The following is a 24714-nucleotide window of genomic DNA, read 5'->3' as shown; positions in this document are numbered from 1 at the left end:
CCCTTTGTTCGGTGACAGTGAGGTGAGGATATTGTTGTGTGAATCTATGGTGTAGTTGTTGTCTGTATGCTGTCATGTTTGTTTCGAGTCTTGTGATGGTGTAGTAAGTGCGGATGATAAACTCGTTCATTTCTGTTGTCCATTTCATCCGTTGGCGTGGTTTTCCAGCCTTTGTGGTCTGTGGATGAATTGCCACAGAAACACCAAGGCTAGGTTGATTCCTCACATCTGTTGAGGGCATTGCAGTAGCCATGCTTGGGCCGGCGCTGCTTTCGCCACCGGTAACCAAGGGAGACTGTGGCCTATTTTTCGAACGTGAGCCTCTGCCTAACCCACGAACGCGGACCTTGTTAACCCGGGCGACGTCCGAGCCGGTATCACACTTTGATCTGGTTACTACCATTATGATTATTATTATTATTATTATTATTAATACAAATGGGGTCTGGCATAACACTAGACACTGATGTTTAAACTGAGTAAGATACTCTCCACCAGGACAATAATAATAATAATACTTCTTTGGCATCATTGAATGGACAAATACAAATCTAAATAATCTGCTAAATTGTACTGAGAGATAAACTAGCAAATCATTGTATGACATCTAAAATCTGCAATATAAAGAGCCATACTTCAATGGTGGACTTGGCATTATTAACAAGACAACTTCACACAAAACAAACTGAAAGCTTAAGAAAAAACTTCCTGGCAAAAGGATGTAACTCCTCTCAAGTTTGCAATATAGTGTGACAATAATGTGGAAAACTTTAGGGTACAGGATCTTTTACACTGCTGGCAATCTAAATACATGATATCTATGTATGCCATCTCTTCGAAGACCACTTTGACAGAACAGAATAAGATTAGTAGCTCAAGTGTCAGTATACAGAAATGGTTTTCAAGTACTCCCATTCAATGCTGTTTGGAGAGATTTTTAGCAGTTCACATATAACCAAATCTGAGACAGTGACCTTTTAGGACATCAGAAGACATTTCTGTAAAAATGGATATTAGTACAAAACTCACCACTGTGGCAATTTGGCATTGCAAACAACAAACCTTTGGCATGCTGTGATATATGATGATAGGAAAGCTGTGTTTCTGTAAGAAGAAGCCAACTTCCAGGGGCAATCAGTTAATTGCGCATCACTGATGGTCTAGGGTCCATTTGTATTCGTTTGTTTGATAAGCCAGTAAAAACCATATACTTCTCTAAATGTATTTTTAATAACACAATTACATTCTGAATTGCTAGCCACGATATAATGGCTAAAATTAACAATAAAATTATAAAAACTTGGTGAAATAAAATGTGTGGTGGATATACACACCTGGTACAAAATATTCTTCAATTGTAGGAATATACTTTCAAAGAAAATTATAATTAAATATAGCTTTGTAAAGAAACATACATAAAAATAACAAAATATTATTTACTTTTTAAATCATAAAACAATCCACTTAGTCAAATAGCTCCCTACAAGTGGCTAATGGATGGAATCAGAGATGGTCTTGTTAGGTGTGCAGTGAGTGCATGCACGCAGGCTGCCAAATCCCGAGGGTGCCGATACTGGTCAATGTCAAATGCCTCTTTTGTCGCATCAGTAGTATACCTCAAAGGACGCAACAGGGTTGTTGTAAATTTTAAACATTTCTCACCATAGCTGTAAAAATCTACATATGTTAAACTTAATAGTCATTTGTTTTCTAACTACAGTAGTTTGTTTTAGGATCAGGTGTTCCCAGAAATTTCCAAAATTTACAACTTTTCAGTCACTCTCATTGAACTGGAAAATTTTGTCTTTATTACATCTAATATTATGAAGAAATCAGTCTCCACTGTACTTGGCTAGAGATTGGTTCAGTTAAGCTTTTGTTTAAGTAAAATTTTGGCTCTTTCATCAGGGTTTTATTTATGTCCCCAATTCTCTAATTGCTTAATTATTTAACTACTTCTTAAATAGAAATAATTTGAAACCGGTTACTTTGTACTTGAATATTTGTAGTCTTGGGAAAATAGTGGAAAGACAAATTTTTATGACAACAGATACATAAATCATAAATTTAAGGAAAATAAATTCTAGAGCTTTTTCTGTACCTCGTGCATCTCTCTCATTCATTAAATTTAGTTGTAAATGATGCTACCAAAGTAACAGTTAATTTTTTTAATATTGTACAAGAATTGTACACGTTTTTTTTCTACATTCCCTTAAAGATGGGACATACAAAATCATAATATCACTAGTTTAACATTGAAATCCATAAGTAATATAAGATGGGAGGCAGAATAAAAATATCAAATATTTTAATGGATTTTTTTTAAACTCCTGTCAACTATACAGAACTATCATAAAAACATATCAGTAAATTCTTATCAGTTGGGTTAAGTTATAAATCTACTCATGATTCACATAATGGGGCAAATATCTAGCATGCAGGCGGCTAACAGGATAGAATCATTGGAAGCGTTATATGTGTAGCTTCCACCAGCTAAACTGCCTGAGGTTGGTGCTTTGTAAAGCACATGCACAAATGTGTATAATCTGGCTGCTTTACACCATTTAGATATTTTCACCATGGAAGCTGACAATACAGTGCTTCCAGTCTGCCACTGATGTTCGAATATACAATAGCAATCTTATCATTTTTTTCACATGTAGTATAGAAATTTGTAATAAGATATATAATACGGTTATAATAAAATATTAATTTTAATTAATTCAAAGTACATTAAAATATGAAAATAATTGTGCAATATGTATTTATATTTTAGAAAATAANAAATAATAATAAATACAAGATTTTTTCACATTAATCATTTTAAAATAGAATTTTAAAATGAAAAATAGAGAGATTGTTTTAATTTCATAAAAATAAATGTTATCTTGCAAATTGCCAAATAATAAAAAATTATCAAGATGAGTGCAATAGAAAATTAGTTGTAGGAGTAATGTTTCAATTTTAAAGTACTAATATTTTATTAATTTGAAAAGTTTATTTTGGTATACCAAGAAATAAGTCTTATATTTTTTGATGAGGCATATTTTCCCAAGCATTTATGATTGCAATTTTAAGTTTGGTTACTGTGCTACACTCAGGATGACCACTGTAAACAGCATGTGCTAACATCTCCCAAACAGTCTGTATGGGATTTATATCTCTAAAAATGCAGGCCATTTCATTACTTCTATTCTTTCATCCTTGAACCACTCCTTCACTACCCTAGCTGTACAAACAGGCCATTGTCATGCTGGAAAATCCATTCATTTTCTGCTGTAATTAGCCCAAAATGTGAAAAAAATGGTTTTCAGCATGTATAAATAACTATGAACATTTATATTGCCTTTTAAATATTTTAAATTGCAATTTGTGATTGTGGAGGACCCCATGATGTCCTATTACAGACCCAATATTTCCTAGCATTGAGATGGACACACCCCTAATTTAGGAGGTGATGTCATTCAGGATGGCAAGAAGGTGTGAACTGCATATGTTGGTGATAGTGTTAGACACAGAGGCACAAACTCTACATTTAACACCCATTTATTAATATATGAAAGACATCTTACATAAGACAGATCTTCTTTGGTCCTTAAAAACTAATCCAATGCACAGTGTCCTGACAGGATGTTTCTACAATGATACCATCTCAAGTTTGTCACTTCCTCGGTGAATTAGAGTTCTTATGAACTGTCCCTAGGTGGAGAATGCAAAGCACACAGTTGTTGGTTTTCATATCCAGGGTCAGTGTTCTTTGTCCCACCCAGAGAACCTCTTGGTCTTAGGAAATCCCCTTTGGTTTTTTGTGGAAAGATCTCTCCTGGCCTAGTGAGGCAAAAAAAAACTCCCCTTCTGTCCTTGAATTCAGGACTCTTAAAGATTTTGCATCCCTGATTGCTTGCTCTGGTTGGTCATGATTGATGGTGATCATGACCAACCAGAGTGTGCAATTGACTCCTCCTCTATTCCTCCGATCGGTCCCTAGATTGTGTCCAGGGCTAGTCGAGACAGAATTCAGAGATCAGACTCCCGCTGAAGATGTTTATTGAATTTTTTCATGAATCCACACGTAATTCAGAGTCAGGAGTTTTTATCGTGGTTGTAAATACTCATATTACCAGCTGCACTTATGTGACATTTGGTTTTATTACACATTTTATCTTCCTGTTTTCATGATCATTGGAGAAAATGGTCAATTCCTAATCTGCTCTCTCTCAATATTTTATTTTCATATTTTTATTTTATTTTTTATTTTTATGAAAATTTTCATAAGTGAAATGAACAACAACCCATATGGCCTAAAAATCAAACTAGACCAAAAAAGCAATAGAGCCGCACACTTTCTTGACTTAAACATTCAATTAATAAATAAGAGAATTTCTTACAAAGTTTTTTACAAAGAATGCTATGTACCAATGTTCATCCCGGCTAACTCGGAAGATCCTTACCCCTATAAGATAGCGGCATTTCGGGCATTGACTAAGAGGGCGTTCACCCACCACTCTGAATGGAAGGACACCATAGTGGAGCTGGAACATATCCAGGGAATGGCAACACAGCATGGGTACGGTAAGAACTTGGTATATAATATCGCAAGAGCATATATATGGAAGAGAGAGAGCAATACTCCTGACATCCCAGATGTTCCCCTTGACGGAAACAGTAAAAGAAAAATAGTAGAGTACAACCACCATTTGGACAATATATACAGAGAAATCTCTTCCCGCACTAATAATAAAGTAACGTACAGTAGGCCAAGATCTATTTACAGCTTACTATGCAATGGGAAGGATAGACTGGACTTGAAATGCGCACCGGGAGTATATTCTATACCCATTTGGGATGACAGATTTAATAATAAGTTGGTATATGTGGGATCAACCAAATGCTCCCTTCGCAAATGTCTCCAGGAGCATAAATATGATATAGATAATAATAAACACACCACCACCCTTTCAACCGTGGCCACAGAACCTGGAATAAAGGTGGATCTATAGAATGCCCATATGGTAAGACTATCACAACGTACAGACCAACTAAGAATTATGGAGACCTTAGAGATTTATAAAGCAGGATTAAACAACATACGTATTAACTCCAAAGACGCAGTTAATATATCTAAAGCATGGAAATTTTGCTATGAAGAAACACCCCACACATAATTGAGTGTAGTGTCGTTTATTACAAGCGCAATTTACGCAAGCTTTAACGTCATCGAGGAAAGAACGTGATGTTCTATATTTTTGATATGAACGTTGACATTCTAGGATTTGAATCGCATTTAATCGATTCCTGTTCGATTTTGCGCTGTTTGAATTTATTAAAACGGTAGCCTGAAGAAGACCCTGGTAGGGTCGAAAACATTTGCCAAAAAGAGTAACACTGGGAATTTAGAAGGTTTATATTCAAGTGGAGAGAATGAAACAATATTACATTTTTGAATAATGTTAAATGATGCTGCTTGTGAAAAACAGAAACTCCTGTACAAAATACAAACATTTTTGACCTCCTGAGGTCTGCATAAGGTTTAAAGATAAAAGTTCTATAATGTCTGCAGAATTCAAAATTAAATTGATAAATTGAAAAGGGTAATAATATGATTTACACCTTTGCACTCCTGATTGGTCAATGAGTGGGAGTAAGATGTTAGGATTGGATTGAAGTGTGTCTGCCATACACACAAAATTTGTTTTGTCTTTATGGTTAATATACAGTGGTTGTCTAACTGGCTTACTTTAAAGATCTTCAAGACCCCTAAATCTCTAATGTGATTATTATGCTTAGTATAACATATTAACCTCACCAGTCAAGTTCAGCCTCAACATTGTTGTCAGACATGTATATGATGCATAAGGCATATATAAATTAATTTAGAAAATAATTTATTATGATTTCTAGCAAAGAAATTTTTTTTGTAACATATTTTATAGTATGTTTGAGCATCATTACAAAATTATCATCATTATTAGCCTAGAACAGTGGTTCTTAACCAAACTTAGGGAAAGTGTTATGCCAAAATTTGAAAATCTGTGAAAAATTAAAACTGTTATTAAGAAAAAAAAACGAAAAAGCAAAAGTCATTATTTTTAGTTTTATTGCCTTTACTTGTACTTATAGAAATTAATAAAAGCCTACATAACAGATTTCTATTAGAACATGAATCAAATCTGCTTTTGTGTGTAGGAGGAGCCTGTGTGCAAACAGTTGAATGACAACAATCAACATCAGTGGTGTAGTGAAGGGGGTGCAAGGGGGTGTATCATGCACCAAATGAACTCCAAGACAAACTATGTGTGTTTCTGGAGGGGGGATGCAAATAAAGTGTCGTGCCCTGGACACCAGTTATGTTCACTATGCCACTGATCGACATGTAAGGATATGTTTCTTGCTAAAAAGGTTACTGTTATTTCTGTTATTCTTCAAGTAACTCCAACGTTTTACACAGATTGTCAGTGTCATAAAATGTATTGTTTTGTAATTGTAGGTAGAAGTTCATTTGTGACAAATTGGTCTTTTAAAAATTAAAATAGCTCTAATTACTTTCCAAAGAATTAAAAATAATTATTGGAAACAGCAAAATGGACAAATGTCTAAAATGAAAATATGATTCTGGTGTTAGTGCAAGTACAAGCAACATCAATAATGATACTCACAATAGGGAGAACAAAATAAACAGTGTCAATAGACAATATTCCAATGATTATTTAGGTTTCGGGTTTACTTACATTAATGAAAATGAATGTCAAATTCCCCTTTGCATGGTTTGTAGGGAATAGCTTTGTAATAGGGCAATAGTACCAGCAAAATTAAAATGACATTTTACATCTAAATACACCAATCTCCAGTCCAGACGAGAATTATTTTCAAAGATTGTTGAATAATCAAATTAATCAAGGAAAAAATTTTTAAAAATAGTAATAATCTATACTAATATTATAAAGAGGTAATGTTTGTAAGTATGTATGTATGTAAGTTTGTTTGCAGCAGATAATCTCTGAAACTACTCATCCAATTTCAAAAATTCTTTCACCAATATTTAGAATGGAACCTCAGGGTGGACATAGGCTGTATATTATTCCGTTAAACATTCATATAAATTAAAATATATAATCTAGGTTAAGGCTTTTATGTCCAACAGATGGCACTACGAGTACGACGCCCTAAGTTTGCTTTTCTGTGAAAATGAACTAAAGCGGATCATCTTCTATCTATCTATATAAATAAAAGTGTAATGTTCGTTTGTTCCTACTGATTCATTTGAAATTTTGACACAATGCTGCATTTGAATACGCACATGTTTTTATATAATATACATGTCGAAATTCAACCGCACTGAAAGGAGATGGTTAGGATTAAGGCTTACCGTAAAGAACTCTGCTTTTATTTATACTATTTTAGATGCGGTTTTTTTGCATTTTAATAGGGTACGTCAACAGAATGTACACTAAAAAAAATTTTTCGAAAAATTTCCCCCCCCACGGGGAAGTGTTATAAATTTATAATAGATACATTTTGAGCCACAACAACGTGTGGCGGGTCTGCTAGTATCTAATAAAGCACAAATTGCATCATATAAAGTTGCCAAAATAATTGCTAAAAATTTAAAACCATATACCATAGCAGAGCATCTGATTTTACAGCATGTTCTGAAAGAGTTCAAATTATGTTTGGTGATGTGCAAAAAAGAAATTATGAAAATTCCTCATTTGGACAACGCAATAAAAATTAGAATTATACATATGTCAGATGATATTGAGAAAACAGTTACTAATAAGCTTTCAGAACAATACCTTGCTTTACAAGTTGACTAGTCCACTGATATCAGCAGTATAGCTCACATACTAGAATTTGTTTGTTTCATTGATGAAAACAAAATAATCCTTCTTTGCCTCTAAAAACTCATTTTAGAATTGTAGATTCCTCCATCACAATACTATCAATAGTGCAGGCGCCGCCGTCTTTCTTTCACCGTCGTTCCTAAATGCCTACAAACAGCAGCGCACTCCTGTTGCAGAGCGACCGTACTGTTATCAAAAACTGTTACCAGTTGATGATGCTTATGCTGAGATCATCATATAGGATGAATAATCCTCTGGTAAAATATTTACTTAAATAATAAGTATTTTATGTTTGAAAAAAATGAATAATAAATCTGATTTAAATAAGGATTTAACAGCATGTTTTTTTAATTTTTGGAACCTAAACCCCCTTTTCGCACTAGTTCTTTGTTGATAAATAAAAAAGTATAAAACAATGGGATCGGTGACATTTCTAAAAAGTATAATTTCTAAAAATAAAAGATTATCTTTAGATAAGATAAACGAGTAATATAAATACTCTTTCTTAAACCGATTTCAAGAAATTTATATCAGCAGACAAATGAATAACAAAGATACTATACTTCAGCCAACATTATTTCTTTTATTATTTTCAAACTTCTCCAAAAATTCTCCAAATGCATTTTGCCATTACAGCCTCATCGGTGGATTATCCAACAACAAGCAACTCGTTCCTTTTTGTACAAATAAATCTTTCCCAGCATGCATCAACATTTAGACTGACATTCTGATTTAACAAATTTACATGTTCAGCAATACAAAAATGCTCTACCACTCGTCTTTTAAACCAATTTTCTATTTTATATAATATTTTTACAGAAATTCTATCAATTTTACAATTGTAATTACTACAGTGTTGATACCAAGGTGACTCTTGTCTTTTTAGACGAATCTAAAAATTTTTGGATGGTGATTTTAAACAGGAAATTTTTCTGAAATCTTGTTTGTCCATTGTCCAAGAGTCATTATGAATGCCTTCAATATAATTATTTGTTAAAAATGGACAAATTGTTCTAAAACAGGACTGTCCTGACTTATCTCATAACTAAAATCATATTTATATACAACTATAAAATCATTTAAATATACAGCTAGCTCTCTAATAAACATTGCATCTGAGTTTTGATTAAATATTTTTTTTCAGTTTAATTTTATTTCTAAAGTCAAGAATTAATTTAAATGGTATTGTTTGATTCTTTGAAATTGTTAGTTTTCATTTATTTAATAAACTTGTCAGTTTATTTTATTTTTAAATTTGACAATAGAAAATAATTTTATTATTGACTTCAAAGATAAAATAATGTTTAATATTTTTAGAAATTTTTGAAATTCAAAAAAATTCATTCAGTTGACTTTTCCTTAAAATTCTCTTGTGAAATCTGATAACTTTCAACACATTAAATAAATATTCAACTAACTTTATATTTAAAAATTTTTTCATTATATTATACTGTATTTTGATTTATTTGATTCACTCAAATTTATTGTAGTTAATTTAATTTGCTGCTAAAAGATATTTTAACTTCAGAAAGCTAAAACTTTGTGATTGAAACAGAATAATCAGCAATATTTAATCCAACAACTTAATACAATTAAATAACAAATGTTTTCAACTGCATTTATCAGCCATTTTCAAACCTGAAGATGGTCAATAAATGAGGCTGAAAATGTTTCTTTAATTATATTTAGTTGATAAATTATTTATTCTATTCAACAGCCATTTTCATAGATAGAAATTTTATAATATTCAAAAGCAAATATGTTAATTCTATTGTTTAAAGGATAGCAAAAGATACATATTTTCTTATTTACTTCTAAATAAAAAAGAAAAACCATGCATTGCTCTTAATTATAATTTTGTGAATGTACTCTAAGCTTTCAGTTGCTTGTTCAAGGTTAAGTTGAGGGTTACACTCTTGGATTTCTATCTATAGAATCTTATTTTATGGATAGATTCTATATTTCAGGAAGAAGAAAGAAATAAAAATTTAATTTTAATTTATACTAAAAGAAATAAAACATAGAAGATCAAAATGTAATTTTAAAAATAAATCCACAAATGGAATGGATTGATTCACTTTCCAGAATTTAAATTTACATGTTTATATGCCAACTTATAAGTCCTAATGTTAATAATAAAAACAAAAAAGATCAGGCTATAAATTTTTTAAATTGTTCAGATAAAAGATTAAGATTTTGGCAATTAACTTGGCTGAGAAAATTAGCATAATAAGATTAGAAACAAATGTGTATAATTATGTTAATGTAGATTACAATAAAAAAAATTTTTTGATCCAATAAAAATTGTGTAGAGATATTTAAAATATATTTTTTAAGATAAGTTATTATATTCTGTGCCATAACATAAAATAAGAGTAAAAAAATACTTTATAAAATTATTATTGTATTGTTCATGGAAATTTACTATAATATGTCCACTGAGGAAATAAAAACACAAAAGAATTAACTGGAATACAAATAAAATAACTAAAAATAACTCAAATGCTTAATCTGCTTTCAGTTTAAATTTATTATCGTACATTTTGTAAAAATATTTGAAAATCATATCAATTTTTGTTTTCTTTATTATTTGAAAACATTATATTAAAAAATAGAGAGATAACTAATCTAATATTTTACTTTTTGCTGGAGAAAGAAATTAATACAGAAGAAATATATTTAATAAAAATAAAAATTGTTACTGAAAAAATTTGAGGGAGAACTATTCACATACAATATAATATATTGTAATTAAAGAAATAGAAGTTTTTGAACATATATACTGGTTTTTAAAATCAGTTGAAAAGAGATGCCAAATAAATGGCCAAATTATCAGTCTATAGCAGTGATTCTCAACCACTGTGCCGAGAGATTTTTGAAGTGTGCTGCCACTGTGAATACCCAAATATAAGCTATGCCAGACAAGTAGTTCAATTGATTCTACCTTCCTAGGGTGCATTTGGAAATTGTAACTGGTGTTACCAGTAACTGCCGGTAGTTACTAAGGTGTTTAGAAAATGTTACCTAAATAACCAATTGCATTTTAAAAATCACTGTTATGATGTCACCAGTTGTCCTGCGGTACTTTCTGAAGTAACCGTGTGTGCCGCCAAAATTTTAAATTATTAAAAGTGTATCATGATGAAAAAAAGGTTGAGAATCACTGGTCTATAATATGGCTATGTAATTGATCAAATACCAAATAATTTGTCTAGAAGTAGGCAGTTAAGATGCCATCTTGTACTAATTTAATAATTATAATAAATTTAATTTAATTTAGAATTTTCTGAAAAAAAGAATCAACCTGAAGTGGGACTTGAACCTGCAATTCCTGCTTATCATTTGGATAAAATGCCAGTTACACAACCCAGACGTTCTGAGCAATTCTTGTTTCCAGAACTATTCATTTAGATATAACCACACAGATTAAAAAGAATTGCTCAATTAAAAAGAGAGAACAGTAACTAGTAACTTATAAAAGCACAAATCAATAAATTAGAATTTAAAAGAAATAGCTACTCAAAAAAATGGGTAAATTGGATACAGAGCTACAAAGAACCAAATAACCAGCAAAAAAATTGGGAGTGCTAATGTTTTTCCCCATGTTGAATGGGCATCCACAGCTTAACTAATCCTGCAGCTATTGAAACATTGGGAAATTGCTGTACATGTGTGAAAAAGGTGGGGTAATCTTAAGGATGAGAGAGGGAGGGAAAGAGGAGAGTAAAGAAAGTTTAAATTTTACAGTTTAAAGAAAGACTTCTACGCTATCACACATCACTACCATCATTCTACACTATCCCTGTTACTGATCACAGATCCAACTGCAGCTTAGAATGCATAGGTGCTACAACATGTGCTTTAAACACTTGTCTCAAAGAACACCAGAATTCCATCCTGAAAGAATTGGCCAGTACTGTGCATCTTTGTTTCTGATCCTGATGTTAGTGTGGATTTTGACAATGCACACTTCATACATAGCTCTTCCCAGCAACCCTTTCTCAAACAATTAGAGCAAATTGAATTTATAGGGTCGCTCGCAAAAATACTGTTATTAACTTTCTTGATGTAGACTCCTTTCTCACAGCATAAAAGTCTTTCTTCGAACTGTAAACTTACTCTCCTCTCCCCTCCCTCTCTCCTTCTTAGGTCACCCCAGTCTTTTTCACACATGTACAGCAAATCCCCCATTGTTTCAACAGCTGCAGATTTAGTTAGCCTGAGGATGCCTGTTCAATACAGGCAAAAATGTTAGCACTTCCCAATTTTTTTGCTAGTTATTTGGCTCTTTGTAATTTTGTATAAAAGAAATAATAAACATAACTGTAGTATATGTAGATTACATAATTAATCCAGTATAAATTTATGAATCCTTTTTGATTACTAGAAACAATAGAGAGGAATGTAATTCATCCATCAGTAGTACAAAGCTTTTGCTATCCATAAATTTTTTAGATTAGCTATAATATAAATAATCAAAAGTTCACTCTAATTAATTATAACTGTAATGTATGCATCCACTAACATAATTTTTTTTCTTATATATTTTAGGAAACAGATATATTGGGTTGTTCGGAAAGTAATTTCGTTTTTTTCCATGGAAAAAATCACAATATTTTTATAATAAATAAATATTTTATTGAATTATATATCAATCATTTTGGCAAAATACCTGTTGTCATCGTTTCTGGTAGTAGCATGATTTCACATTCATAAAAGTTTTGATCGTTGCTTACAAAAAACTGATCCAAGTGATTTTTTAACTGTAAGACATTTACTTGAAATTGTCATTTCAAGTAAATGTCTTACAGTTAAAAAAAAATTTGTATAGACTGGAACAAGTAATAATCTGAGTGTGCTCAATCTGGTGAATATGGTTGGTGTGATACCACCTACCATCTAAGTTATAACAGTTTCTGACCAGTTACCAAACTTGTGTGAAATTTGACATTATCGTGGTAAAACACTACACCTGTTTTGTTGATTAATTCTGGCTGCCTTTTCTGTTTGATGATATTACTCAATTTGTTTACTCAATGGCAGTACACTTTTGATCAATTGTTAAATTGTCTGGTAAAAGCTCCAAAAAAATTTCCTTAAAATCCCACCAAAGATAGCATCTCTCTTTAATTAAAAGAATATGTGGAACCCATACATCAAGCTTTGAAACGAAACCAATTTGTTTCAAGTAATCATAAACGGTTCAATTTGACAAATTTAATCTTAGTGATTTCACGTGTTGTTATTCGGCAGTTTGCTTCAATCAGTACCTTTATTTTGTTTTCATTGGCTTCAACTGGCCATCCAGAATGTGGTGCATCTTTAATATTGAAATTGCCAGAACGAAATTTTGTAAACCAGTTTTGGCACTGTCATTCTGTCAATACATCTTCTCCATACATGTCACACAATTTTTTTCTTGCTTGAACAGCATTCTTACCTTTTTGGTAATAAAAGAGCAAAATATGCCGAAAATGCTGCTTTCGATCTTCTATATTTGATGGGACACAAAAAATAAACAATTGCACAAAATCAAACAAAACTTTTTACAAAAAGCCTTAAAATGCTAGCTGTCAAAATATATAATGATAATACGGTTTAGGATGAAAATTGCAGGAAAAATATGATTAATCTGTCTAGTGGTAAAAAAAACTAAATTACTTTCTGAACAACCCAATACAATGACAATTTGAAAGATATTTGTACAAAATTTTTACAGTGTTTTTTGCCTTTTATGGGTAAAGAAGGAATGGAGTTAATTTTATAGATAATGAATATAATATATTCTTATTCAGTTTTAATTGAATACATTGTTAATATTAAAATTTCTCAATAAAAAGTAAATATGAAATTGTATCATAATTGTAAGAGCTACATTTGTCCTTGAAATAAAGCATAGTATCTAATACAGACTTAAGAGAAAAGCGTGTTATTGGAAATCAATAACAAAAATATTGTTAAAGAGAAAGAACTTGCAAGATATTTTAAAGGTATAGAAAAGCTATATTTGCAAGTTTTTTACAGCAGGAATGCATTTTTGGTTAATAATAAAGGTGAATATATATAAGCAGATAGTATAAAGAATACCACACAGTACATATACAAGTGTATATGTAAAAAAGCTAGTATTAAATCTGTTAGATATATTAGTCTATAAAGATTTTTAGTAATTTTTTTATTGTATTTATTATATCTATTGAGTTTTGATAGATGCAATTTTTTTTGTAAATTTATTAATTATAAAAGACTGAAATGTTTTAGAGGATATACCACCATTTGACTTAAAGGTAAACAGTTAGGCTGCCATCTTGTGTTATAATTAGTAAGTTGTAATTAAAATTAAATGAAATAAATTAGAATATTCTGGAAGAAAAGATCAGCTTAGGTTATAATTAATCATTAGCTTAATTAAATCCCAGCAATTAATATTTGGCTATTGTTATATAAATGAAAATGTTTTTTGAAAAATATATGATTGTTATAAATTTAATTATTGGTTAGAAAATAAAGAAATTATCTGCATCATTTATAAGTTTTTAAAATAAAAATAGATAATATTAAGACATCATCATTTTTAATTGATGTTAGAATTGCCTAAGTTGACAACTTCTGAAAAATTGATTCTGAGAGTTTTCCATTCCATAAATAAATTTTGTATGAGTTTTTTCTTGTTTTACTCTTGGCAGTATCAAAAATACTGTTGCTTACTCTTTAGTCTGTTCTAATATATAACCCAAAAAGCCAATTGATCATCATACTGAGTAAATTTAAGAATAGGTCTTGATTTACAAGTCTTATAATTTAAAAATTTTTGCAAAATTCTGGGAGTTTCCTGGTAAGTTTGGGAGAGTTGGCAACTCAACTATTGTTTAAAGCATTCATGCTGTAACTTTTGTTTAGTTATCTTCTAATCCTGATAATTATAACTAACATCAAATTTATTATCTATATCTTTTACACACATCCTGTTCTACATTTGTTGAGTTGTGTGATTTAAGAAATACTCTGTACAATAGAATAGGACAAGAAGCTTTGAGCACATAACACATTGTTCTAGTGCTGTTGATATTTTAAAGAAATTATATCAATAAACAGAGCACAGCAATATGGATTTTCCCCTACCAGATTTGTTAATTCTTTCAACAATTCAAAACAGAAATCTACTCACAATGTTACCCCAAACTCCAGCAATTAAATTGTACCACAAACATTTTTGTTTACTTTTCAGTAGACATCTTCAGGTATAAAATGTCAATTCTATGATGGAATTCTTCAATTCGAATCACTTGATCTGAAGGGCCTTTACCCACTGCTCCAATATTCACGATAGGGAGAGAGAATGCCTTGCATACTATGGCAGGCATTGCTACATGAAAATTCATTAAGGGACTCATTTTCCAGTACAAAGCCCACTACATATCTGCTCATGCTATACCTAATGCACTTGACAAGGCAATTGACTCTAAAGTCAATTGCCTTGTCAAGGACACATTTAACAGTGCCGGTCCCATCTACAGGGAAATTGCCAATTTTTTTTGGCTTGTGGTGTTCAGAGTGAGAGGTACACGATCCCGCGAGCGAAATGGTACAAAAAAAAATCTTAACACAAAGTATTATTTTTCTCACTGAACAGGTTCGTTTATTGGATCCCAACTTTACAATTTCCAGAATTTTATACGTATACAGGCGCTCAATGGTACACCTCAAAAACAGTTATCTTGCACCCACGCGACAATCTGGCGAGGACCGTAATTACTTACACTAACTTATAACTAAAGATGGAAGAATAGAGGATATAGAGATAGACAAGGAAAGAAGTAGAAATACCCGGGTTTCTTGCGATGAGCCCTTGGTTGGAGAACACTTCGGACTAAGAGGCCTTCCCTCGATGATCTCTCTCTGCACTTTTTTGGTCTTAGGTCACTTCTTACTTATAGACCTTTCGTCTACAGTCTTTTTCTTTCGGATTGAGTCGTCTTCCCCAGAGGATCTCTCTCTGTACTTTCTCATCTTCGATCACCTCTCACTTGTAGCTTCGTCTCAGATCACTTCTTACTTGTAGGAGCACCTCTATGTTACCTCCTACCTACTCGAGATCTCCACTCCATCTCGTACCCTTTCTCTCCGTTTTGCTTCCGGGCCTCACTCCCTTTTCCTTTGTTCTTTATTTCTACGAAGGGGGTAATCCTCCCCCAAGGGCAGAAGGGGTTTAGACAAAGAAAGTTCTAGGAAGGTTTAGAGAAAAGAAAGTTCTAGGAAGGTTTAGAGAAAAGAAAGTTCTAGAAGGATTTAGACAAAGAAAGAGGAAACTCTAATACTAATACAATATACAATATAGGGAATATATCATATCATGGCTGACGGCCACAGGCTTTTGTTTGGCATTTAAGTGGTGTCGCACAATCTTTTTGCTTCTCCATAATGCCAAGGACCCCAAAAATTGGCACCACTTTCCAGGTGTGTACATGGTTCTTCTACATGATCACAGATGCGATACCCCTCACATACATTGGGACTATGTGTAGACACATACAAACATGCCTTAAGGAACACTGGGAGGACATCAAAAAAGGCTGTTTTACAACTGCCCTCACCTCTTATACATTGGAACCAGGTGTGGAGATCTTCCATCTTTCCAGGATCCTCTTATGATATTTGGAGAAATATGAGATACACAAGAAACTACAAGGGCGCAGAGTAATTCCCAATGGCCTGGAAATTCTTTGTTCACCACTAACTGATGACGTTCCGTTGGACACACATCATACATCGTATGCAGCCACCAATAGACAGCTGAGCTGACACACCTTTTAAACAGTGCATGCGATTTAAATTGAAGAATTCCATCATAGAATTGATATTTTATACCTGAAGATATCTACTGAAAAGTAGATGAAAACGTTCATGATACAATTTAATTGCTCAAGTTTGGGGTAATATTGTAAGTAGTTTTCTGTTTTGATATAAATGCAGTATTGTGTTGTCGTCATTCTTTTGTCAATTCATTTAAAGCATAGAAACACAATAATACGACACACAAAATAGAAAAAAGAATACTTTCCTACCTCCCATAGGATATATAAGGAGTTGGTAAGAAACAAACATCAGCTTTATGTTTAAACGAAATCTCAGTTTTCAAAATATTATGCAACAATAAGTAACCCTTGGACCTTTCCAATACAACAGGAATTTATTTTGTACTTATACATGACCATCAATGCAGCACAGAACTAAAATGCATCAGGCTGAGGGATCTCACCAGTAGAATGGGAGCATGCACTGTCTCATCTTCAACTCTTTAAGCTCTGAAAATTTCTTCTTTCTGTGTACTTAGAAACTAAATAAAAATTGTTTTTACCCCGTAGGTTATAACAGGAACTTGTACAGAAAAACCAGTCATACAGCTTTACCTTCAGCTGATTTTGTCTTGAACAGATAAGCCAATTTTGGCTGATTTCATGTTTAAAGAGTTAAATCTCATCATTGACAGTGCTAGTGTCAACTTTATGTATACAGTAAGACCTCGCTTAATGCAGGGGATGCGTTCGTAGACAACAAAGCACTAAACGAAACAGCATTTAACGAGGTCATTTTAACATAGAGTAAATAGGGATAGGGGAACACGTAAACAAAAATAAACAAAGTTTACTTAAGTTATTTTTATATTAATCTGTATAATAATATATGTTAAATAACACATAAACATATGCACACAAAAATATAAAGTTTATTTTTTGTGATGAAGATCCTGACTTTATTGCAAAAAAAAACAAGAATTTCAGAAAAGTTGTGAAGTTTCATTTGTTGCTTTTTTCTTTCCTTAAGCAAATGTCTGTAGCAGAAGATTGCATCCAATATGCCTCATTTTGCTATTGCACTCCTTTCAAAATCTGGATCATTTGCTACAATTTGATCAACAATTCTGGTTATCGTTACCAAACTTTTACTAAGGAAATCTGTAGAGAAATTTTTTTGGTTCTTTGTTTTCAGAATATCTATTTTCCATTTCTACATGAATTCCTTGATCTGCCAGTTCTTGAAGGTCATCGTTAGTAAGACTCTCACCAGAAACCTGCGGTAACTCCTCAATATCCTGCTGGTCTACATCTCCCAGTCTTGCTGTTTGGATTAGGTTGACTTTGGTCAACCTAACAATACAATATTAGGCTTTTATTGTTGAGAATTCTTGGATACCTTCAGCCGTAACTTCTTCCATACTTCGTTCATGCATTCATCAGTTAATTCTTTCCAAGTAAAACCGATATTGCCCGTGGCATCCATAATGTTATATTTGTTCCAAAACTGTACCAAACAAACATAGATTTAAAGAAAGTACACCTTTTTCTGATTGGTTCATGTTCATAAATATTCGTATTATATACGAATAAATAAAATGCTGTGACAATTTAAATCAGCGTAAATTTTGAGTTTTTTTTTTTAGGCTTCAAGCAGACCACATTATATCGAAGCAGCGATAAGCGGGATCTTACTGTACAGTACTTAACTTCTGGTAGTGTGTAAAAAATAATGGAAACTGAGCATGAAGTTTTGATCGGCTTATAAAAACCTGGATTTAAAGAATTCAACAGTTGCTGAATTAAGAAATTAAAATAATTAAGGACAAGACAAAAATAACAAAGGCAGAAATTTTAGAAAGCTACACAAGCTTAAAATAATAAATATTAACACATTTATTTCTTCAAAAACTGATTGTATGTAGTGAAAACCCACAAATATACCTAAAATATAATAATTTTATTCCCTCTACTAATTTTGGTTATATTAGTGTGTGTTTTTATTTTTTCCAACAATTATTAAACTGATGCTTTTACAGTTTTTTGCTTTTGATCTTGCCCTTGTTCTATACCTGAATGCAGCTATGTGTAGCATAATTAATAAATAACATATAATTATCAAAAGAAAGCATTATTAAGAAATACTATAAAAATACTATTAAAAAAATGCATGATATTAAGATTGATGTATTATAAGGCTACAAAGAGTAGTTAATGACAAAAAAAAGTACAAAATACAGTGGGTACCTCGTACATCATGACAAACATGATAATGATAAACTAAAATAACCAAACTCTTAATATGATTTTCATTTTAATGTTTGTTGTTACTTTTTGCTTGGGCAATGCCAAACATATCTGCTAATAATAAAATAAAACTAATTCACAAAAATAACATTAAAAAATGAAAGATGATAAAAATTAAAAGTAAATATAGATGAATGTAAAGGAAAATAATTTAAAATTAGCAACAATAACATATTAAGATTAATAATACGAGTTTTGTAAACATTCCAAAAATAGATTCTAGTGTTCTGATAACTGCAGAGAAGCTTTTTACGGGGTATTTTTAATAATAATTGGATAGCTTCCCAAATAAATATAAGCTTAGGATTAGAACATGTGACCAGTAATTTGAATCTTGGCCAATGAGGATAAAACTATCCAGTAATAACCAATTTGACAAGCTTTGTATCAAGCATTTCAATTTATAGAATGTGTTCCAGTGATCTGGTTTTAAGTTTTTAATAATAACTCAATAGAAGAAAACAGTAAATTTTAGTGAGTATGTAAATATAAACAATAACTAAGCCCAATTTGCTAATAGCTAAATATACTAGATTTTTGGGCTGTAGTTAAGCTAGTAATGAATTATTTAATAAATGAGAGGAATTTATTAAATTACCAATTTTTTTAGAAATGTGATCCGAATTGTTTACTAAAATTAACTATTGTTGGCTTTGTAGGCAACTTTAATCAAATTTGTTATGTAACAAAAAAATGTTTAATGAAGTAAATCCTATAAGAATAAATTAAAAAATTTAAAATGATGGAGTCAGAATATTCTAATCTTACTTAATTGTACTGTAATTGAGTACACAAAAATTCGAATTTTCCTTCTTTTCTGACTTATGGAGGTGTAAAACTTCCTAACTCTAAATCATTTGCTAAATGAAATAGAATTAGAATAGAAAGTTAAAAAAGCAAACCAGTTTTACTTTGAGAGAGACTATTCTTTATTACAACTTATTTATCCCCAAATGCATTTTGCCAGTACACTGGCCTCTTCAGTAGGGCTCCAAGCTGTGCAATACAATTCAATTTGCCAATCAATGGATAGTTGTAGTGATTTTCTGTAGTTTTCTTTTCCCAGATTTAATCATGAGGTCACAGAATGACAGACCGACACTTTTACCATCTCACTATTTAGACATCAATATAATTAAATGTGTCAATAAATGAAAAATAACCCAAATTATATAGAACAATACTTCTCCTTTAATAAAGAAAAAATTAAATATAATTTATGCAATATACCAGAACTAAACATAATATGTAGTATGCTTAATTTATAGTAAATGCTAAAGTTGAAGAAGTTTTTCTGTTTAATTTTAAAATTGAGGAATAAAATAATACTGCCTGAATTTATTTCTAGTGTAATTTTTATGGAAAGATAAGAATTCTTATTGTTTTGAGAAAATAAACTTTTCATAAAATCTGTCTAAAGATCATATTTCCTGTAATTCTTCAGAATTGGTCAAACTCAGAACAAACTTACTTTTAGATAGAATAACTTTTATATTCAACTGGAAAAGGTAAACATTATCTTAATCATCTTTGTCTTCTGTTTTTTCTTGAAGTAAATATTGCTTTATCTTAAAATTTATTAAGACAGAAAGCAAGAATATTATCCAATTGTCTTGAAATAATAATCTCACAAATCTTGAAAAACACCAAGATTTTTTTTAAATATGCACAGGTAGTCTTCAACACTCAGAAACTTACTCTTTTGTACATGATCCTTTGATACCCCTAAATCACTTGTAGGCTTACACAAATTTACACTTTTGTACAATATGGTTTTATTTTACACAGGATTAAATGTCAGTAGTACCAAGTACAGAAATTCTGCATAAATGTGTGCTTTACTCCAAAAAGTTCCAGATGATTACATGTTTAGATGCTTCAAGCAACCACTTATAATTAACAGAAAAATGTTTCTGAATATGCAAAGAAAAATTTTATTATAATTTATTGAGTACATCATTTGAGAAAAATACATGCAAACGAGGATATCTATCAAAATGAGTAACCTTTAGTAGTTCTATATTTGGAATTTCAGAAGCTGGAGCATAGTTTGATGACTTAAAAGTCAGTAGCACTAAGAGGGGTTGTTTGTCAGTATGGTTGTATTTTGGAGGAATATAACAATGACCCATATATTTTTTTCTAATTCTCTGAACAAAGTTTTATAATAAAATAAAGACACTGAGTTCGTCATTACGTGCAAAGTTTTGTACAGTGTTTAAAATATTGTCAATTTTTTCCTTAAATTTTGTTGTCTACATTAGGCACAGTTCTAATTTTTAATTTCAAATAAAAGCAAAAATAATTATTGCACTGATAAGAAAAATGTAAAAATAACAACAAAAAAATCCAAGAATTTCATTGAATTATCATTAATAAATTCTAATACTACTTTCTATTCTACATATGTTATTTAACAAAACTTAAAATATAATTATATTTATTTATATTTAACAGATTTGATGGTACAGAAATGAAAACTTAAATAAAAATAATTGTTTCAATGAGGTGTTGTAATATTTGTATTTTTATGGTTGGAGAGAGATCTCATGGCAGATGATTCAAAACAGCATGAACCTGTTCAGTTGGAACCTTTCATCCATCAGGTAATTTGCTTTTAAATAAATCATTGAGAATTGTTAAGTAATTGAATAAATAAACATTAATGTTTAAATTAATTTATAATGATATTTAAATTGATTGTTTTAAATATTTGTTAACATTATGTAAGATAGTAATTATCTTTAATAGGTGGGAGGTTGTTCATCAATGCTACAGCTTGATGATTCAACCATTTGTAAACCACTTGTCCCTCAAGAACTCAACTTTTATGGTACACTTCCTGATATTTTGAAGCCTTTTACACCAGAATATCGAGGTCAGTACTTTAATATCATTATTTTCTGCCTATAATCTGCAGATTATGTTAAAAAGTAAAAAGTCTTTCAAACTTGGGGTTCTGTTAAGAGCTTCTGCATAACATCTGTGATAAGTTTTCCAAATCATCAAGAAATGGATCTAAAATCATTTTAATTCTTAAGTCTTCTTGACGCGATAAAACATGATGGGGTATTTTTTTGTTTGTGTTGTGTTCATGTCTATTGGCCCTCCAATAAATATATCCAAATTCATCTTTTGTTTTAAATATTTTGAGCTTAGCACAAAATGTTCTAGCATAGATAAGCAATAAAAGTTAATAGTGTGACCAGAGGGTCGGCACCAGATCGGCGATACCTATGTCAGGATCAGTGATGACAATTCGTTCATGTGCAAGCAGTCGTGTGTATGAGTGTCGGATTTGGGAGTTGAATGTCTTGAGAGACAATATGGCCAAAAGAAGTGTACACTACTATTTAATTAAAAAATACCCATTTTTAATCTTCTGAAACTGTGTTTTCTTAATTTTTTTGATTCACTAACAAGGTGTGTTACCATTTCAACTTTCTTCGTATATGTAAAATCTTGTTTCTGAGTGACATGTATATTACTTAATGTGATGACTTACTATGAAAGTTGTTCTTGATAACTTTTCTGGATGACTTCCTTTTGGTACCGCCAAGTGTTGAAATGGTAACGCACCTTGTGTTAGTGAATCAAATAAAAAATACCCGTTTATTTTTGTATAATATTAAATTATTTACATGTATACATAGGATAACTTAAATAGGATAAAGCTATATAGCATAACATAATTGAGTATTGAAGTTTACAAGTTCTTAACCAAGAGAGAGAGATAGCTTACATTATTATATGCGATGCTAAATACCTTGATTGGTAGGTTGATTGATGCCATAGATTGTCTTGATGAAGGGGTGAAGAGGTTCCTGCTGGATTGGGTAATGCTCCTAGATGGGGCAGTTTATAGTCGAATGTCTGGTAGGTAAACACAGCTATGGTCCAGCGAAGGCGGCAGTTGAAGGGATTGTCAGTGGAGATGACTGGAATACACTTACACAAGGATAGAAATAGGCAAACTCTCCCATCGATTTCAATGTTCATCATTTTATTTTCGTAGGTCCTCTCCCTTAATTTCGATGTCCTTTTTTGGTAATGTTAAGTTTTTTGACCAATAGGTGAATTTTGGATGAAAGTTCCCAGTGACACATACATTCGGAAGATGTGTCACCTTGGAAAAGGAAGTAGATCCAGAGAAAGATGTGATCACATCCTTCCAGTTTTTTTGTGTTGGGAAAATTTTTTTATAGAATATGTGAAATTTAAGTGTTATTCTTAACAAATTCGATATATTTTGTTGCAGTTAAATAAAATTTCCATCTCATCCGATCTCTGACATCAGCATCTGACCTTAACAAAGCGTCAGAATGACTTTGGCAAGATTTATGTTCTTCATTGTTGATATGGCAAAATTTGAAGTCTGTTCTTGTGATAGATCTGGAATGTTTTTATAGAAGTGAATTAACTACATTTAAAGCCAACAAAAAATTGCACTCAGAGTTTTGCACTTTTTGTGAAAAATTGATATTTTTATTATTATTAATTCACTTTAACTTTACGATAAAAAATTTGAGATTAGAATGATAATTCTGGGCTAAGCAATTCTGCAGAAGTTGGTTTCATTTTCAATTTTTGAACATTAATAGTACCAAGCTAAGTTTGAGTAAACACAAGTAAACTCGAGAGTTATTGTTATATAGGGTGTATATATTTATTGCTCATTATTATATTATATTTAACATTTGTCAAATCATGCTGTTAGTGAGTGTAACTGATTGGACTCAAAGGTGATTTTTTTTTTATTATACTAATTTCAGCCATAACTTAATCAGCCGCAATTTATGACTTCCTATTTTGTAATTTCAGAATTTAAGCTTTCATTGTACCATTTTAAAATTAATTAATTTGTTTCCAAGATTTGAGAATGCTTCTTTATAATTTGCAAGGGCATCCAATAATTTAATCATTTCATTAGTGATGCACAAAGAAAGCAATTAAACAATCATGTAAACTTGCACAGATAATATGATGATAAACTTCTTTTTTGTCAATGAAAAATTCCTACATATCATAGGCAGGAAATTGTAGCAATTTAAAGTAAATTTCTGTATGAGAAAGTAACAATTCATAATTTTTAAAAATTTATGTAAAAATGTGTGCTTTTGCCACAGCACAGCCAGACATTATCATCTTGAAAGTACTATTCTATAACATAATGTAATATAACAGTATTAATATCTAGAAAGAAATAATTTAATTTAGATTACTTTGAGTTTATAAAAAATAAATTTTATTTATTTAATTGCTTTCAATGAAATATCTAATACTAACTATCCAATATCTGCCATAATCACAATTATTATTTATGTACTGTACACTCCTGCAAATTAATATTAAGGTCACTCATAAGAATCATGGCCTTCTTAACTGGCCCCAGTGGCATAGCTATAGTTTGAACTGCCTGGGGCAGTCTGTCAATTGTTGCCCTTCCTTTGGGAAATACATAATACACTTCAAACCTATTTAGATAACATTTTTCAATGATGATCATATAATTTTTGTAATTGTTAACTCAGGATAGTTGATAATTTTACATTAAAGAAGTGTTTAAAATTTTTTTAATGCCAAAAATGCCATCCGGGGTGGATCGTCTCTTCTACCCATCTCTAACTATGCTACTGACTGGCTCTTAAAATGTTCTCTTAGAAATCACTCAAAAGGCCATTCAGGTACAAGATTTCTTCATTGCTGGTCTATGTTGCTGCTGGTTTACAGTAAATGGCATACAGAATTCAATCTTTCTCCCACTATTAAAT

At 31.2% G+C, this 24714-nt stretch overlaps 1 protein-coding gene across 2 annotated transcripts in view; it reads left to right on the top strand.

Annotated features, from left to right (window-relative positions):
- Positions 1-24714, top strand: part of LOC111627421 (inositol hexakisphosphate kinase 1-like) — a 41508-nt gene that overhangs the window by 7716 nt on the left and 9078 nt on the right. For both annotated transcript variants that reach the window (XM_023370986.1, XM_023370987.1), the window contains 2 exons: positions 21401-21549; positions 21695-21821. In XM_023370986.1, coding sequence (XP_023226754.1) covers positions 21493-21549; positions 21695-21821 — 184 coding nt within the window. In that variant the 5' untranslated portion in view covers positions 21401-21492. The remainder of the gene's footprint in view (positions 1-21400; positions 21550-21694; positions 21822-24714) is intronic.

The sequence above is a fragment of the Centruroides sculpturatus genome, unplaced genomic scaffold (assembly GCF_000671375.1).
Source record: "Centruroides sculpturatus isolate CEXI.00-Female unplaced genomic scaffold, Cexi_2.0 scaffold424, whole genome shotgun sequence".
Classification (NCBI taxonomy): Eukaryota; Metazoa; Arthropoda; class Arachnida; order Scorpiones; family Buthidae; genus Centruroides; species Centruroides sculpturatus.
The sequence above is the reverse complement of the archived record's forward strand: the minus strand, read 5'-3'. Positions and strand labels throughout refer to the sequence as shown.